The sequence below is a fragment of the Pteropus medius genome, unplaced genomic scaffold, assembly GCF_902729225.1.
Source record: "Pteropus medius unplaced genomic scaffold, Ma_sr-lr_union100, whole genome shotgun sequence".
Taxonomy (NCBI): Eukaryota; Metazoa; Chordata; class Mammalia; order Chiroptera; family Pteropodidae; genus Pteropus; species Pteropus medius.
The window spans coordinates 4,044,903-4,062,051 of NW_024356249.1; the positions used below are offsets into that span (position 1 = coordinate 4,044,903).

The window sequence follows — 17,149 nt, forward strand, 5'->3', positions numbered from 1 at the left end:
CTGCGCTACCTCCTTACTTCATATATGATCAGTACATTTTGATCAGTACATTTTTTTTTCTCTTAAGCATAATCGTTTTTTTACATATTTTTTCACCTTCACTAGATTGAGTTTCTTAAAACTGGTATCTTGTTCATCTTTGTATTTCAGTCACTTGGTACAGGCCCTGGAACTTAATAGGGTCTCAAGTAATAATTATTAATTCAGTTTTGAATCAATAAAAGTTGAAGCATTCGAACCTGAGTAATAATTTGTCTGGATTAATAAAATAGGAGAAAGATTTTTAAATGCAAGACTTAAGTTTTGTTTTTGTTGTTTTACTTTGCTGGATTTGAATGAAATGTAAATAAAAATTAAAAAAAAAAACAAAACTAAAACCAAATAAAATGATGCAAAAGAAGTATAAATATTCTGTAGACCATAATAAAAGACAACGATGAGGAAAACTCTAAATCCTGTAGTTTTTGTTGTGAGGCAGATGCTATCTCCAGGACAAAGTGTCTTTGGAAGAGAAATAAACTAACTGAGACAGAACACAAATCTTTCAGGTGCCATGAGAAGAAGAAGCCCTGAGCCTTCATGCATTCTTTAGTCGCTAGGTTGAGGAAGATTATCTGTTCCTGGAACTCAACCCCGCTGTTTTAAAAATAACTACTCATATTGCTGATTTCATGATATTTCTTCCCTCCTGAGCTAAGTTCTGTAAAACTTTGTATGCCCATTTGCAGGCATAATGTATGATGTACATGTCTTGGTTGTATAATTTAGTAACTCGTTACAGGGAAAGGTGAAATACTGAGTGAGGATTGAAATACTCCATATGTCTTGAAATTCCACAAATCCAGGCGTGTGGGAGACGTCCAGCACAGAAACTCAACATGACTAATCCTCAGAAAACACTCTGAAATCGATAGTTCTTCCCCGCTGCCTGGATGCCTCCCCTTGGGACATTAACAGAGCCGTCTGGAATTTTTCAGATTTAATATTAGTGCTTGGCTTTTACAGAAAGGCAGCAAATAACCCCACTGCCCCAGCCCTTCACCTGGGACGTTGAGTCGTTCATTGGCATGAGTTTTTCTTTGTTCCCATAGCTCCGTGACAAATTAATTGCAACCAATCTGAGACTTATTTTTGCTTACTTCCCATCAGAAAACACCAAGGGTGAAGACTTTTCCTTGTTGCTGACTCTTTGTTATGCCCTGGGTAGCTTAAGAAATTCTTTCATGTTATCTCAATATATGTTTTTCTTTAGACTCACCTTCCAATCTCATTTCACCTCTATTCAACCCCCTCTCCTTCATTTTCCTAATCATTAAGACAAATAGTGGATTTCTCCATCACTGGGTGTATGGGGTGTCTTTTGTCTCGGAGAGTGCCCACATCATCACCAATCTAGAGCATCAGGGTCATTCTTGAGGCTCTTCCCTGATGGCTGGTCTAAGAGCTGGCAAACTTGTCTTGAAGGTAGTTTGAAGGTGACATGATGACTTTTTGAGGATCTCCAGAATGTATCTGAACCAGGGTGGTGGTACGAAAATTAATTCAATTCAACACATTTTAATCAGGAGCCCAGGATGTTTTAAATAAGATATGGCCCTAGTTTTCAAGGAACTCAGAAGCTGGTGGGGAAGACCAGTGTGTGCCTGGTGTCAAACAGAGGGACTCCACGGAGAAGACAGGTCAGGTCCATCCAGGGAGACCGAGTGGTGTTTTTCAAACAGCTTACTCTGCAGTGATAACTGAGGAGGGTGTTAGGTGTCCTCTCTCTGTTCCCCGTGTCCATCTCCCAAATGCCAATTTCTCTGCACTGAATCTTGGGACCTTCTGTCATTTTCACATGCAACAGTTTACTTGAAGAGACCTGCAAGGTTAAAACGATTAGACACGGCCGCTGATAACACTACTATGTCTTTATACTTTACTGTTCTCTCCCATAAGGGACCAAAATATTACTGATCAGTAGAGAAGGTAAAGCAGTATCGAGTATCCCAAAGTAGCTAAAATTTTACTTTAACCATCGTGCATCCACAGATTCATTCTTTCCCACAAGTTTGCCATCACATCTCATACATATTAGTTATATTAACAGATAGCTTTATTAGCAAACTCATGCGTTTGCCTTTAGTCATCCCCCTGCTGTGGGCACCAGGAAGCTGATTGTTTAGAGGAGACTCCTCCCAACTGATTTCTTGCTTTTTCCTTCAAAATTCTAACACCTCAGGATCCAGTATTGCATGTCTCTCTTTCTCCCCAGAAAAGAATAAGTTAGTAGTTAAGATTGTGTCTTTGATCCACAAGGTTTTCTTTGTATTGCTCAGAGTAATTCAATTAGTAGTCAGCTGTGGAAAGAAAAAGGTTTTATTGTGCAAGGGGTTATGTGACACTCCATTGGTATCTATCAGAATTAGAGCCGAACCCCAAATAGAACATGCAAGTCATTGATTTATAAAAGTTCTGTGGGACCCCAAGGGTTGTCCTCTTTTGGCATCCTGATTCTCACAGGTTTAGAGACATACGCTAGAGGGTCAATGTCATTCTCATTCAAACATTAAATGCCACAAAGAGTGGAAACAAAAAACTGATCATGATAAGGGTACCTGCCATTTCTTTTATGCTTGTTTCATTTTTTTTTCCTTTCCAAGTAGTTTTTTTGTTTGTTTGTTTGTTTGTTTGTTTGTTTTTTACATCTAGGGCTCATTTACATCTCTGGCATTTTCTCTGGAGACCTGGCCTTGGACACTTAGTGACACTGACATCACAGGATATTATCTATTGTCACATTTCTATGAGTTCTCTTTTTTGCATGTGATAAACCCAGACTTAACTAAGTTTGTGCATTTAACCTGTAACTCCATGCAGTAGACATTTTAGTAACATCCACCACTCAACCAATCCAGGTAAGCTTTGGGAGTTATTTATTGGGATGCTTCATACAACCAACACATTAATTGCACTGTCTACTCTATTGAAGTTTTATTTAACTGAATTTTGGGGGTATAATTTCTATGAGATCATTCTTGATCATTGTACTTATAATTTTCAGTATCATTTACAAAAGATTTATCATGCTTATTATCTCATTTTAGGTCACCAGTCTCTTCAGAAGATCACGGTAAGAATCTGTCTTACTTATACTAATTCAGGATTGAAAGTTGAGCTCTGTTCCTTGCATTTCACTGTCAGAGGGAAGAATTATTTAAGAAAAATGTCTTTAAGATGTTTGCTTTGTATTTTTTCTGCATGTGAAATATCAAACACTTTTAGAAACTTAATTCACCATACCTAAATTTCATGTCTTATATTTTTTTCAAATATGTTAGCAACCATTTTGGTTGACAGATATTAAAGCTTGATATATTCTACCTGATTTCTGTCCCATCACCAGAAACTTTTTGTGGCTTTGGGGAAGCCACATAATTTCTCCAAATCACAGATTTTTTTTTAAATGGGGGTTTATAGTAGATATTCCCAAAAGTCCCTTCCAGTTTGGACATTGGGATTTGCCCAGGGTGTTAGGAGTCTGAAATGAAGCAAATATGTAAGTGGTATGAGTTATTTCTCAGCTGAGATGAGTTATTTGTGTTTTAAGAAACAACTATTTCATTCAAAGGATAAAATTTATGGTTTTGTCACGTCTACCCTTTGCAATTGTTCACTTATTCAACCAGGTGTTAAAAAATGTTCATTAAGAATCTACAATGGGTCGGTGATGCTATGTAATCATGTTATACAAATGTGCTCTTGTGGTATGTGATACAGGAATGTTCCCTTCAAGGAACTTTATGGATCTAGTGGGGAAGGGGTGGTGGCATGACACATACCTACTGCGATACAAAGTGAAATGCAACTAATCTTATAAAAGAGAGATAAAGTAGGGCTCTTAAGAGTACTAATGGCCTTCTTCCTCATGCAGCCTCTAATGTAGCTAAGGGTACCATTACGTATTCAGCCAGGCAAGTGAAAAACATGAAAGCTGCTTTATGCATTCCTCTTCATCTCCTTGTTTCTACCTGGTCAATCTGTTTTTTATGGTTTTTTTTTTTATCTCTATTCTCTTTTCCATCTCCGTTGCTTCAGTGTAGGGCCTCTCCATGTCTTACTTGGACTTTTAAAATTATCTTTTACTGAGTATTCATCTCCCAGTAAAAGATCATCTCCCTCTAGATCTCCTTCCTTTAGTTCTTTGCACACTTAGATAGCACCAAACAGATTGTTCCGTAGTGAAAATCTTCCATTGCCTGCGGGCTGAAATCTTCAATAGACCAATAATTATATTCAGCTTTCCAATGTCGTATTTTAACATGGAATAGAAAGTCCTAAATGATGGAATCTTTGTCTACTGCTTATTGCTTCTCTCGGCATCTTTTCCCTTCTAACTCTGCCCTATATTCTAGTTGTGCAGCACTGCATCTAATTTCTGGGACTTATCATGTTTATTAAGTTTCTCTGCTTTTATCTCTACTGTTCTTTCTGACAGGAAGCTGCTCTTACTTTTTGCCATTTACACAGTTGATGCTCAACCATTTGAGACCTTCTTAATCTATCTCATCATCTGTGTGAGTTTTCCGACCCACCAATCATTGCATTGACTATTTTTCTTTATTCTAAGATTTAACATATAGATTTGATGTTTGATTTATCTGTCTCCTGTGAGTCTGATATAGATCCCAACAAATAGCAGACATCCAAAAGATGTTTATTAAATGAATGCATTGGGAGAGAGGGAGTTTGGGGCAGACCCGTTCTGCTGCTATATCATAAAATCTCTCCCAGCATTGGAATGAAGTTGTATCTTGTGATGTGAAGAATCACAGGGCAAATTTTCAGGCCCGTTAAGTCAGAATTAGGCAATTGATCGCCTAATGATGAGCTATTATTATATGCTATTTTTCTCATCCGTGTTGGTATGGCAGGTTTCTTATTGTAGTTAGAGGTCTTGGGCTTCTAGATCCAAATGATAAACTAAAAATTTGTGTTCGGTTTTTATTTTGAACTAAGGTTCCCCTTTGTTTGCTTCTGTCTCCTAATCAATAAGAACTTATCCCCCATTCTAAAAAAAAGAGAGAGGGCGGGACTCCTGAATTACACTTCTGTGGTCCTCTAGAACTTCTTAAGAAGTTATGAGCTATCATATGTCAGTGACCTTGGAAGTCCCAAAAGGTGACCACCACCAGATAGACTTGCTCAGTATTCACAGCACTTCAGAATTCATTATTTTAAGAACTGGTATATGTGATTTGTTAAAGAAACATTATCCAAATTAGAGGGTTTTTATATTTTCGTGTCTTCAAAAATTTATTACATGTCTATCCCTTTTAGTTTGATTCTGCAACTTCCAAAAATAATTCAAATACATAAATATGTAAAAATTATGATGGTGATTTATCTAACCTTATTTAATTTTTCATCATCATCTAGACTGTGCGTCCCTGAAAAATATTCTTAGTCTTTTTCTTTATTGCCAAGATTTTCTACTAGAACTTAAAATATCTTTTCTTATGTTTATGCATTTGTAAGTGTCCATATTTGCTGTGGTTAGTGTACAATCTCTTGAATATCACATCATTAAGCTTACATTGCGCATAATAATGGCATTGCAAAATACTTGTAAGAGAGGTAAGAAGTGTCATGTTTGCTTTCTCAGACTTATGAGTAGAAAAATTGAGTCTCACGCTGGGCCAATGAATTGTACAATTGAAATATAAAGCTCTATGCCTCTGGACTTTCTATTTTGTTTGCTTTCCACCCATGATGGCACTTCTTGAATAATTGGTCACTTTGGCCATCTCCAAAACAGACTTCATCCTTGAGGAAATCTAATTTTCACAAGTCCAATGACCCCAGCATTCTCAGTTATCACAGATTACCCTTTCGTATTAAATATCCTTGGATATCATTTACCCTTTGTCATTTACCCTCTCTTAGTTTCAGTTGCTTATCTGTAAAGTGGGGCTAGTCATTCATACCCTGCCCACCTCATGGGATTGTCGTGAGTTCGAATGGAAGATCAGCCATGAAGTCACTTTCCAATTTGTTAAAAGCGCCCCAAAGGTAATGCTACTGTGGTCCCAGCAGTGGATGAGGAAGAGTGAGTTTACTGGTGATGCCTGCTCAGAACTGCATACCACCTTTGAAAAGTTAAAAGATGGAATGTGGGTCACGGAGTGGAGGTGATGGTGGTCGTGACGGAAAACTGTTTTCCTTCAACATTATTATGAAGTATTAAATTTTCGTTGGAAGTTTTCTTTCCATCTGGGTGAGGAGGAGTAAAATGGTTAATGCACAATTTAGCTCATAGTGCTAAAATAAAGCTTCAGTTCATGATCAGATATTCAGTCATATAGAATTGACGATAGGAGGCATAAATGAAATGTAAAATGTTTTCTATTTCTATAATAGAGTATCAGAGCCATTAAGAAAAAAGGGTAGCATTTATTGAGTGCTTATTATGTGAAGACACTGTGCTAAAGTGCTTCAATTCCGTTATTTCATTTAACCTTTTGCACATAACACTGCAGAGTAGATATTATCCTCAATTTTCTAGTTGGGAAAACAGGCTTAAATAACGTCCTTAAGATCAGACAGCTAGTAAGTGGTAGAGTTCGTTTTCAGATCCAGTTCTAACACCCAAATCTTGCTCATTTATCCACCATCTCTGCAGAAAAAAGAAATGATCGTTAGCATTAAAGTAAATGGATAGAATTATAGAGAAAGAATGTTTTTTTCACCAACAAGAGTTTATTTACTACTGTGTCAGTCATTTCTTTTTAATGATAGAACAAGACAGAACAAAAACAACTTCTCTCTCCCCACAGTGAAGGATTTGTTCCTGTAGAAAAAAAATAAATACCAATGTCACATTCTCTCATAATTAGTTAACTGAGTAAACCCAAAGCTTCAGGGAAAACTGCCATGCTCAATCCCAAGGGAGACATCACATTTTAATGTCACATCTGGAAGCTGGAGTCCTACTCCTTGTCAGAAGATAAGCTTGGCACTGATGGATCGCCTTGTCCTACGAGTTCCCCCTGCATTAGTGCCTATCACTTCATCATTTAAATTGCTCCTGGAGCCACCGCCTGGGCCCAGGCTGCTTAACTGGCTCCCAGCTCTCGGATTCTGTTTTGTCATCTTAGCCTGCTTATTTCATGGGCCTCCCAGAATTCCTCTGCTCCAGTGCCCTGGTGGAGCATCTGTTCACTTGCAAAACAGTTGACTCTCTTGAAAGGAAGTGCCAACAATCTGTTTGATTCTCCCTGGTATCTGAAGCAGCATCCCTCTCATGTCCTACTTCCTAGACCTCTTGGCAATAACGGCTCTCAAGTGATATGGCAGCTTTTTTTCTTTTCTTTTTTTTTTCTTTTGCAATTGTAACTCAGTAAAGCAGAGTAAGAGGAGGGGGTACCTGGAAATAAAACTGTAGCAACCATGACCACTAGTATAGGTGCCCAAGGATGAGTCCACTGTCGGGCTTGGAGCCAGTTTTACTTTGTAGCAGGTTGTGTGCAAGGAACACAATAGTGGAAAAGCTCTTAAAGCTTCAATAGCTATCCTTTAGCTCAGTTACTATAGACGCATGTTTTGTTTTGTTTTGTTTTGTTTTATGACGAGGCAGCCATTGGTTGACCTCACAGATTGCAAGGACCTTGTCAGTTTACAATCCCTTATTTTTTAAATTTTTTATGCCTACAGCACCTGGTCTTCCTAGGTGGTGCCCCATCCAAGTACTAACCAGGCCTGACCCTGCTTAGCTTCTGAGATCAGACAGGATCAGGCTTATTCAGGGTAACATGGCCATAGACTGTAGATTCATTTTTAATTCTCTTATAAATACAGATTATATAATTTTACTGAAATAGAAAATATTCATAAAAATATAAAATGTATGGGCTCAGTTTAAATAATAACCGAAAAAGAATTACTGTGTACTTAATCTAAGAAATAAAACATTTGTAGTAATCTGGACCTTCATCTATAGAGATAACTACTATTCTGCTTGTTTTTTGTTTATCACCTTACTACATATATGCATAGTCCACATCTGAATGTATGTGTATGTGTATGTATATGTATGTATGTATTCACACATATGCGTGTATATATAGTTTTTCTTATTTTGAACTTTTATAAATTGAATCCCTCTGTAAACTCTTCTGTGATTTGCTTCTTTTGTTCAGATAATGATTTTTGTGATTCATCCTTGTTGAAGAGCACCATATTCTTTTCCTTAATTTTTCATGTTATATAGTACTTTATTGTATGAATATCTAACAAATTACATATCCATGTTCTGATGAATATTCACGTAGACTCCAGGTTTTTGTTTATGGGTGTTTTTTTTTCCCCTCTGGCTATTTCAAATAATATCATTATGAACATTTTTTTCATAACTTCTCCTGGTGTCCATGTACAAGAATTTCTCTAAGGTTTAAACCTGCAATGACATAGTTTAAGTGGTAGGTTATACACACATTTAACTTATCACGTAATGACAATTTCCCAAAGTGATCATTCTAATTTACACTCCCAACTGCAGAGGGTATGAGTTCCCATTGATCTACATCTTAGCCAACACTTGATATTAACTGATTAATTTTTTTTGCCAATTTGTTGGGAGTGTCAAATGGTATCTCATTGTGATTTAAATTTGCATTGAATGATTAGACATCAGATCGAGCATCTTTTCATTTATTTATAGGCCATTCATGTTTTTTGTTCTATACCTCTTTATTTCTTTTGCCTATTTTTTCCTTTGGGTTGTCTTTCTTTTTTAATAGCTCGTAAACTTTTTTTGTATTCTAGGTAAAAATTATCTGTTGCAAATTTTCTCCTATTTGTGGTTTATCTTTTCAAACTTTTTTTGAGTAGATGTTATTTAATAGAATGCAATCAAATTATTAATATTTAGTGCATGGTTTCTATCTTTAGTTTGTTCTTTAAATAAATACTTTCATAGCATACTCCTAAAGATATTGTCCCATACTCTTTTGTACAGTTTTTATAGTGTTACCTTTCATGTTGTGTCATAACATCTTGGAATCGACTCTGCAGTTTGGTGAGAGAGAAAGGTTCACTTTTATTTTGATTTTTTTTCACATACATAACCAGTCACTATCATTTGTTTCCTTCACTGACTTGCAAAGCCCGTTCTGTCTCCTCAAATACATGGGCTTACAGATTCTCTTTTGTGTTTTTTCAATTCATATGTCTATTTCTGTACAATATCGCATTGTTTTAACTGTTCTAGCTTTGCTATAAATCTCAATATCTGGTAGAGTGTGTTTTTAGAATTACCTTATCAAGTTTTGTGCTGTAATTTTCATGGAAATTGCTTGAATCTATACATCAGTATAAAGAGAATTGATATTTTTATAATAGTGAGTTTTTCCATCTCAAACCATATCTCTTTACATTTAATTGACCTTTTTTAAAAAAGACTAATTGGCTTTTTTAAATGCTTATCAGTAGAGTTTTCTAATTTTCTTCATGAAGGGTTTAGCCATCTTTTGTTAAACAGATTCCTAAGTACTTTACATTTTAGTGATATTTTACATTATATTTTAAAAATTATATTTTCTAAGGGATCATTGTTGGCATATTAAAATGCAGTTGACTTTCAGAATCTTGCTTTAAATTCTTTTTTCAAATTCTTAAATCAAGATTCCTGCTAAGCTTTTAAATTCATGAATTTTATCTGAAGTGTCTTTTAGTGAGGAGAGAGAATTCATCATAGGCAATATCATTTGCAAGTCATGAGAATTTAGTTTCATCTTTTCTAATCATTAGCTTTGTAGATATTTTTCTAGTATTGAAAAGAAGTAGAGATATTCAGTATCATGGACTTGTTCCTGATCTCTAAGTGGATGCTATCCACAAGTCACCAATAAGTGTGAAGTTCACTAACAGGTGGTAGTGACGCTGCTGCTGGTGATTGTTTTGTAGATAGCCTTTTAAGGATTTTTCTCTATATTCATATTTGTTAAATTCAACAAGTGTTGAATTTTTGGGAATAAACTTTTTTCTTCACCTGTTGAGATGATAATATGGTTTTTGTTCTATGATCTACTATTATGGTGCATTTTCTTAACTGATTTTCTTTTTCTTTTTCTATTTAAATATAGTTGGCATACGATAGGATATTAGTTTTAATAGTTTCAGGTGTACAATATAATGATTTAACATTTTTATACCTTACGATGTGATCACCCTATTGATTCTAGTAGTCATCTGCCACCGTGCAAACTTGTAGCAATGTTATTGACTATTTTCCCCTTTAACTTTTTCACTCATCTCTCCACTCCTTCCTCTCCAGGAAACATCCATTTGGTCTCTGTTTCTAAGAGTTTGTTTTTGTTTTGTTTTGTTTGTTCATTTTTAGATTCCATATATAAGTGAGACCATCTGATATTTGTCTTTCTCTGTCTGACTTATTTCTTATATATATACACATACATATCACACCTTTACATACATATATACACACATATATTTACTTCACCTTTATTTAAGTAGATTAATTGATTTTCTAATAAAAATTATTATTATATGCATGATATGAATTCAGATTGATTGTTGGTTATTATATTTAATCTCCTTAACACTGGTTTCAGTTTGCTAATATTCTGATTAGGATTTTTACATCTATGTTCATGAGTGCGATCAGCCTTTAATTTTTTAAATTGTATCGTGCTTGTGTAATATTCTTAGCTTTACAAAATGAATTAGAAAGTGTTTCTTCTTTTTGTAATCTCTGGAAAACTATATAATACTTGAGTTATCTATTTCTGGAATATCTTGGAAGATCCATCAGTAAAATTGTCTAGGGCTATCATTTTCTTTGTGAGAAAAATTTCAATCACAGATTTATATTCTTTAATGCTTATGGGACTAGCCAAATTTTCTATTTCCCCTTGGATTAAAAAAATTGGTAAGTATTTTTTAAGGAATTCATTTTCATTAAAAAATTTAATTAATCCATATTTTTCATTTATTGACATAACTATTTTTTATAAGATTTTCTTGCTGTCTGCTTAATTTCTGTGAGATAGGAGGTTATATCTCCTTTTTCATTTTTAATATGTTGAAGTCTCACTATTTTGATTGTCTGAATCTCATTCTCTTAAAGATTCTTTAGGAAAATTTTCTGAGAACATTATTTGCCGAGTTCTTTCATATGATAGCAGTTCATTTGGGCCCCTTGAAAATTAGTTGTGCTGCATACTGAAATCATTGAGTCCCATGTTCTTTCCTTGATCTTTTAAATATTCCATTTTCTCCTGGCATAAAGCATTCTGTTGGATGATATTATTCTCCTCATAAAAGTTGTTTATTTTTGTCTAGATACCCAAAGGATATTTTATTTTCCTTCAATGTCCAGTACTTTTTTTTACAAAAACAAACAAACAAAAAAACAAAAAACAAACAAACAAACAAACAAAAAAACGCCTTGGCATAGATCATTTTGAGACATTAATGTTCTCAGATCTATGATGCACTAAATGCTTAGTTTTGATTTTTTAAATTTCAGAACAGTGTTCATGAATTAAGTGTTCGTTCTACTGTTTTGTTCTGGTTTTCTCCTTCAGGAACTCATTTTATATGATTATTTTACCTTCTTTACCTATCTTCAACAAGTGCCTTTTTCTCTCACATTCTTTTTATCCCTTTCCTTATTTCTTTTTGATTTTTAAAAGTTTCTTCTGCTTTTCTTAAGGCTTTATTGGTTGAACTTATTCGTTCCTTCTCATTTAATCTTTATTTGCCAAATGATTTTTTTTATTTCTAGTACTTTGTTGAATTACATCACCTCATTTCGGAATTATTCTAATTCTGATTCATCCTATTTTTTATATCATATATCACTTTACTAATATTTTTAAGCTCATTTGAAATAGTATGCTACTTTTTTTTGTAATTCTATGGTATATTTTCATCATCTATAGGAATGTTATTCTGTTCCTTATTGTTTTCCTTTAAAATAACTTTATGAGGTTTTACCTCACTATTTTTCTTTTGCTCTTTTTATATAAAATTAGTTTATTTAAATTTTTTAAAAAGAAACATTTCAGTTAGCTTCAGAGAGCTCTTCCTTCTGTTGATTTTGTGTGCTGTTAAAAATGTGGTTATTCGCTTTCTTAGACTGCTGGCTTTGACCCCCCGTCCTCACTTCTAATCTAAATCTCTTTCCTTTCTTCCTGTTGTCTCTGTTCTGCTCAGTGTGTATTCTGCTCACAGACGTTTACCGTAAGTTTGGGCTCTGTCTTGAGGGGAGTCCTAGATGGCCCGTTTTAAGACTTCACAGGGCATACAATGCTCTGTGTACGTTAGTCCTTGCTGGGGGCCCTTGCACTCATTTGCCGTGGGGTTTCTGTAGCTGTTCTCCTGTTGTCTTGTCGTACTGTTCAGTGAACACCGCTTGGCCACTTTGAGGCCATAGGCTGCCTCACTGCCTCCCTGCACAGACATTGATAGAATGCAGGTCTTTCAGCTGTCGGTGGCTTCTGTCCAGCCACTTGTAATTCTGAGGTTTCAAAGGATCCCGTGTTACCTTGTTTTGTTTTAAATGTTGACCTCATATTTTGTTTCTCTGCATGTGGAGATTCAGTAATTCAGCAACTATTACTACCACCTTTCCCTATTTCCGGATTTTTTTTAATAAAGCATTTTAATTGTTTAAATTATTGTGGAAGTTTAGTGTACCTTATTCCCCTTACTGTATAAAAGTCAAACATCTTGAGAGTTGTATTCTTTTAAAATTTCTATGATGGCTCCTGAAATTGAAAAACTTTTTAAAAGAATAATTGATTTTTGAGAAACTAAGGTTGAGGGAATTAATGGTTTGGGTCCTCGTATTATAGCAAAATAATTTCAACTACTCCTGTAAAATTATTTAACATGGTATTCTCTTATGTGTACTTAAACATTAAAAAAAAAAAAAGTCAGTACTTATTAAAATTTAGTAAGTGCCAGGCAGTGTCATAAGGTATATTCCATTGAACCTTAGAGAGGTTAAATAACTTCTTTAAGGTCACGCCAAACTATAATATACTTAACCAACTACCCTAAATGTTTTGCACCTGTTTATTCTCCACAACAATCATAGTTCTACTATCGTCCTCATTTTACAGATGGGGAAACTGAGGCACAACCTATTAGATAACTTGACCAAGGTCACACGAATAGCTTAAGGGTTAGAACTAGGATTTAAACTTGGACCCAGATCCTATTCTTGGCCACTCCTCTGTACTGTCTCTCAATAGCATTGCTGAGACTTGAGCTCATGTAATAGGAAATTATTTCTGTTAAATGGAGACCTCATAATTATTGAGTGGGAATTGATTATTAACTATGAGTATTTTTTTTCATATCAGTGCGCAGTGCCCTTGACACAGAAGAATTCTAAGATATATTCTTGATTCATTTCTGCTACCCTCCCATACTTCCTTAATCAAGAAAACAAGGATCTCATTTCCTGTCAATAGCACTCATTCTTTAAAAAGGTAGAATTCTTGAAAGGTAGCCATTTCCTTAAGGAAAACCACAATAAAAAGGCAATTATCGTGACCAGAATAATAGACTCAATTAAAAAAGTTAATTTTTTTCTTTTATTTTCTATTAACTATTAATTAACAAAATGGGATGAGTAAACTTGGCTGCTGATACAGATGGAAGTATCTGCAGATCTTCATTGCCTTACTAGAAGGTGCTTTTCTTCTTGCCCATCTCAATACGCCGCTTTGCAATGACTTTGGGCTGGCTAATGCAGAATAGCTAGAGTGTTCGTTTTTGCCCCATATTCAGTTTATGACAAAGGAATCCCCTGTTGGCTTTGTAATTAGATTCAAACTTTTTAGTGCTCACTTTTGAGGCTCTTCCTCACCCTGGTTTAGCTCATGTTGCTTTAGTGAATTCTTTCTGCTCCCTGCTTGTGGGCCCCTCTCCACATCCCATCTTCCTCGTACTCACTGAGCCATTGGGTCAGCATCAGCTCCTACCATCTCTGCCGTGTACCACTTTCATTGTCCTTCATTTAAGTCCCTCCTCAGTCCTCATTAATTCCCATGTCTTGGAACCACCTCCATGGATTCTCAGGACAAACAATGATGAATTTTCCTGACAACTCAAATGCCCATGATTTCTCCTTCCCTATTCACTTACTGTTTTTTTTGTTTTTTTGTTTTTGTTTTTGTTTTTGTTTTTTTGAGTGTATTCCAATTTTTCCCCTGCGGGTGATGTTGCCCTTCTTATTGAACTATAAGCCCCGTGAATAGAGATGTCGCCCCATTCTGCAGTGTAGCCTGGCACAGAATTGATCCCCTCCATAGAAGTCTCACTGCTACATTTACTGCAGTATGTGGTGTTGGAAAACAGAAACTTTAAATACACATCATTGAATTGCATTGTAGCCTCGTTAACACGGTTCCGTGCTGTAGGAGATAGGTTAGTCCTGGTCCTTTTCCAGAGGAATTCAATTACTGATGTGCTGAAAAGATGGCCTTTTATGGTGGTCTCACTGGGTGCTCCCCAAAGACTCTGTGAAAGCAAAGGGGTAAATGACAGCATGCTTTTTCTTGGCTAGTCTTCTTTCACGAATCCTAGGAAAACAGACAATCACTGCTGATTAAAAAACCAAATAAAACAGAACAAGCAAACAGAACAAAACGAAAGCCCCTAAGCTTTCCAAAATCAGGTTATATCACTTTATCCAAGTCCTGACCCTATTATTCTCTTTCGTTCTCCTTTATTAACTCTCTCTGTTGATTGTAACCATATAATCCTTTGATTCTTCTGGTTGCTTTGGAATGCTTTGTTGGTGATAATTATCTAATTATCTTTTGAAGCCTTATTATAGATTCGTGGTGGGGGGCGGGGTACTCTTTACTAAGATTTACCTACAATTTTGCTTTAGATTGCCATGGGCCTCGGAGATTATTTGAGTTAAAGTAATTCAAACATTGCAAAATAAGAAAGTAACAGAAAAAAAAAGAGAGAGAGAGAGGAAGGGAGGAAAGCTAACCTCCTGGTTTGCTTTTAAGTAGATGGATAGGAGAGGTCATTAAGTACCATGTGTCATGGATTTTTCTGGTAGTGAAGCTATCGTAGATTTCATTCCTACAGGTTCAATCACTTGTGCTGTAGATAAGTGTTTAAAAAGAGAACAAGAAATGGCTGACTTGGTCCCTATGTAGTCACTTATGACAGCAGACATGAAGAATCCAATTGTGCTTCATGTGTCTAAAATTTTTACTGGATGAAGTGATACGATCTGGGTTACATTAGTGCCATGGAACCCCAGGCTAGGCCGGCTCACTGAACCGATTGTCGCACAATCCTCACGCGAGGACAATTGTTGCTCTGCTTGTCTGTTTTCGACTTGACCAGAAACGCTAATATCCAATGAAAACTCCCCAGCGTGCCCCACCTAAGGCTCGCTTTAAGGCAAGAACCGTAGGCACTGGTGACTAGTTGCCCTGGGTTGTGATATAGGCGTAAGCATCTCTTATCATGATTACCAGTTGCAAAATATTAGACTGTGTCATTACTTGTAAGTTGGTTCCCAGAAGGTTAGTCCTGGATATGCTACTTCCACCTGTGTGTTCCTGTGTCTTGGAAGCATCTTTTCTGGGTGTGTTTTTGTTTGCCCAGGTTGTCTCTCATAGCTAGCTACTTAAGCCCGTGCTGACCCTGATAGAACTGTGAAATATTCATCAGTCCAGCTCTTTTACAAAATATTGAAGTCGACTAAACGCTTCCTCTTTGTCCCAGCCTTCTATGTCATTTCTCGTTTTCTGGGTCCATTTTGGATGCCCAAAATTTTAAGGGGTGACTTTCTTAGCTTCATATGACATCCCTTTCCACACAACTGCTCATGTCACCTAGAAGCAGTTCATCACTACGACACTTCCTTCCCTCAGCTGCATCTCTGTTACCTGCACCTTCCTTCCTCAGAGCCAGAAGAGTGTGGGACACGGGGACCACTATAAAACTGCATCTTTTGGGGCATGCCTGGGAAGGTTGGAAAGAGGGAACCGCATTTCACCACCTAATGACACCATAGCACTATTGGACAGTCTGTTTTGTCAAAGAAGGAAGGCAGAGTCTCTAGCGGGTCTTTCCCATGCTGGGTTTACATCTTGGTTTTACTATGTATTAGCAATGTGGCCTGGAGCAAATGACTTAACCTCAGTAAACCTCGGTTTTTTTCATCCTTAAAATGGGTATGATGACAATAACAGCTCGTATCTAGTCGATTTATCATGAGTATTAAATTAGATCCTGTAGGTAAAGCATTGAACTCTGTGCCTAGCACATAGTTAGCAAAAGAATATGAGCAAAAGAAAGGGACAGAACAAGACAACAAAAGTGCAAGAGAGGGCAAGAGAAGCCATCAGCGTCAAATAACCAAAACGGGAATATGTTTCTCTACACATAGAACCTGGTATATCCTATTTGCATGGACTTACGAAATTATTCAAGCCTTTTGTTTCCTAAGATTCCTGGAACTAAATATTTCCTTCGGGTTACAGCCCAATGGGCAGAGAATGACATGTATCATTCTGGGCAAATGATCACTTGAGCCGGGAAGGTAGGGTCAGGCAAGGACAAGAACCTTGGTCTTGGAGAGGAGCGAGCCAGGCGCCCCCCCCACCCCCCACCCGCCCTGGCTCTGCCCTCGGCAGGCTGGGTAATCCTAGGCAGGCCGCTCCTCTCAGGCTTGGTCTCTTCATCCAGTCTCTTCATCCAGCAACACGTCCTTGCAGAATACCTCCTTGGTTAAGACTTTCACCCTCTTCTTTGATGGTAAAAGCGGCTTAAATTTATAGAAGAAAAAAAGATCACTGGGCCTCTTCTACTCTGTATTGACTCAAGCCCTCAGAGCCCAGAAAGAATCCTGGGCAATGAAACACATAACGAAAAGCGAAAAATACCATCTTCAGTTTGGGAAAGGTATTTTGGAAACACTTATGCCCTGCTCTCTCTGGGGCACGCACGTGGCTTCCTGCAGACCAGTCTATCATTTCTGCTTCCAATGACAAACAGCACTGCTATTTCCACACCTCACCATGCACTTTCTGAAAAGAAAGGAAATCAACACGACGAGTGTATGAATGCTGCAGGCTGCTTCCACACTGGTAGCCTTCTTTAACGC

The 17,149-nt window shown here is 36.6% G+C and overlaps 1 protein-coding gene and 1 pseudogene across 1 annotated transcript in view; one reads left to right on the plus strand and one right to left on the minus strand.

The window, feature by feature from the left end:
- DGKI (diacylglycerol kinase iota) overlaps positions 1-17,149 on the plus strand; it is a 375,451-nt gene that overhangs the window by 326,695 nt on the left and 31,607 nt on the right. Inside the window, exon 28 of the mRNA XM_039860746.1 lies at positions 3,087-3,112. Coding sequence (XP_039716680.1) covers positions 3,087-3,112 — 26 coding nt within the window. The remainder of the gene's footprint in view (positions 1-3,086; positions 3,113-17,149) is intronic.
- On the minus strand, positions 7,684-7,802 carry LOC120601419 (uncharacterized; annotated as a pseudogene).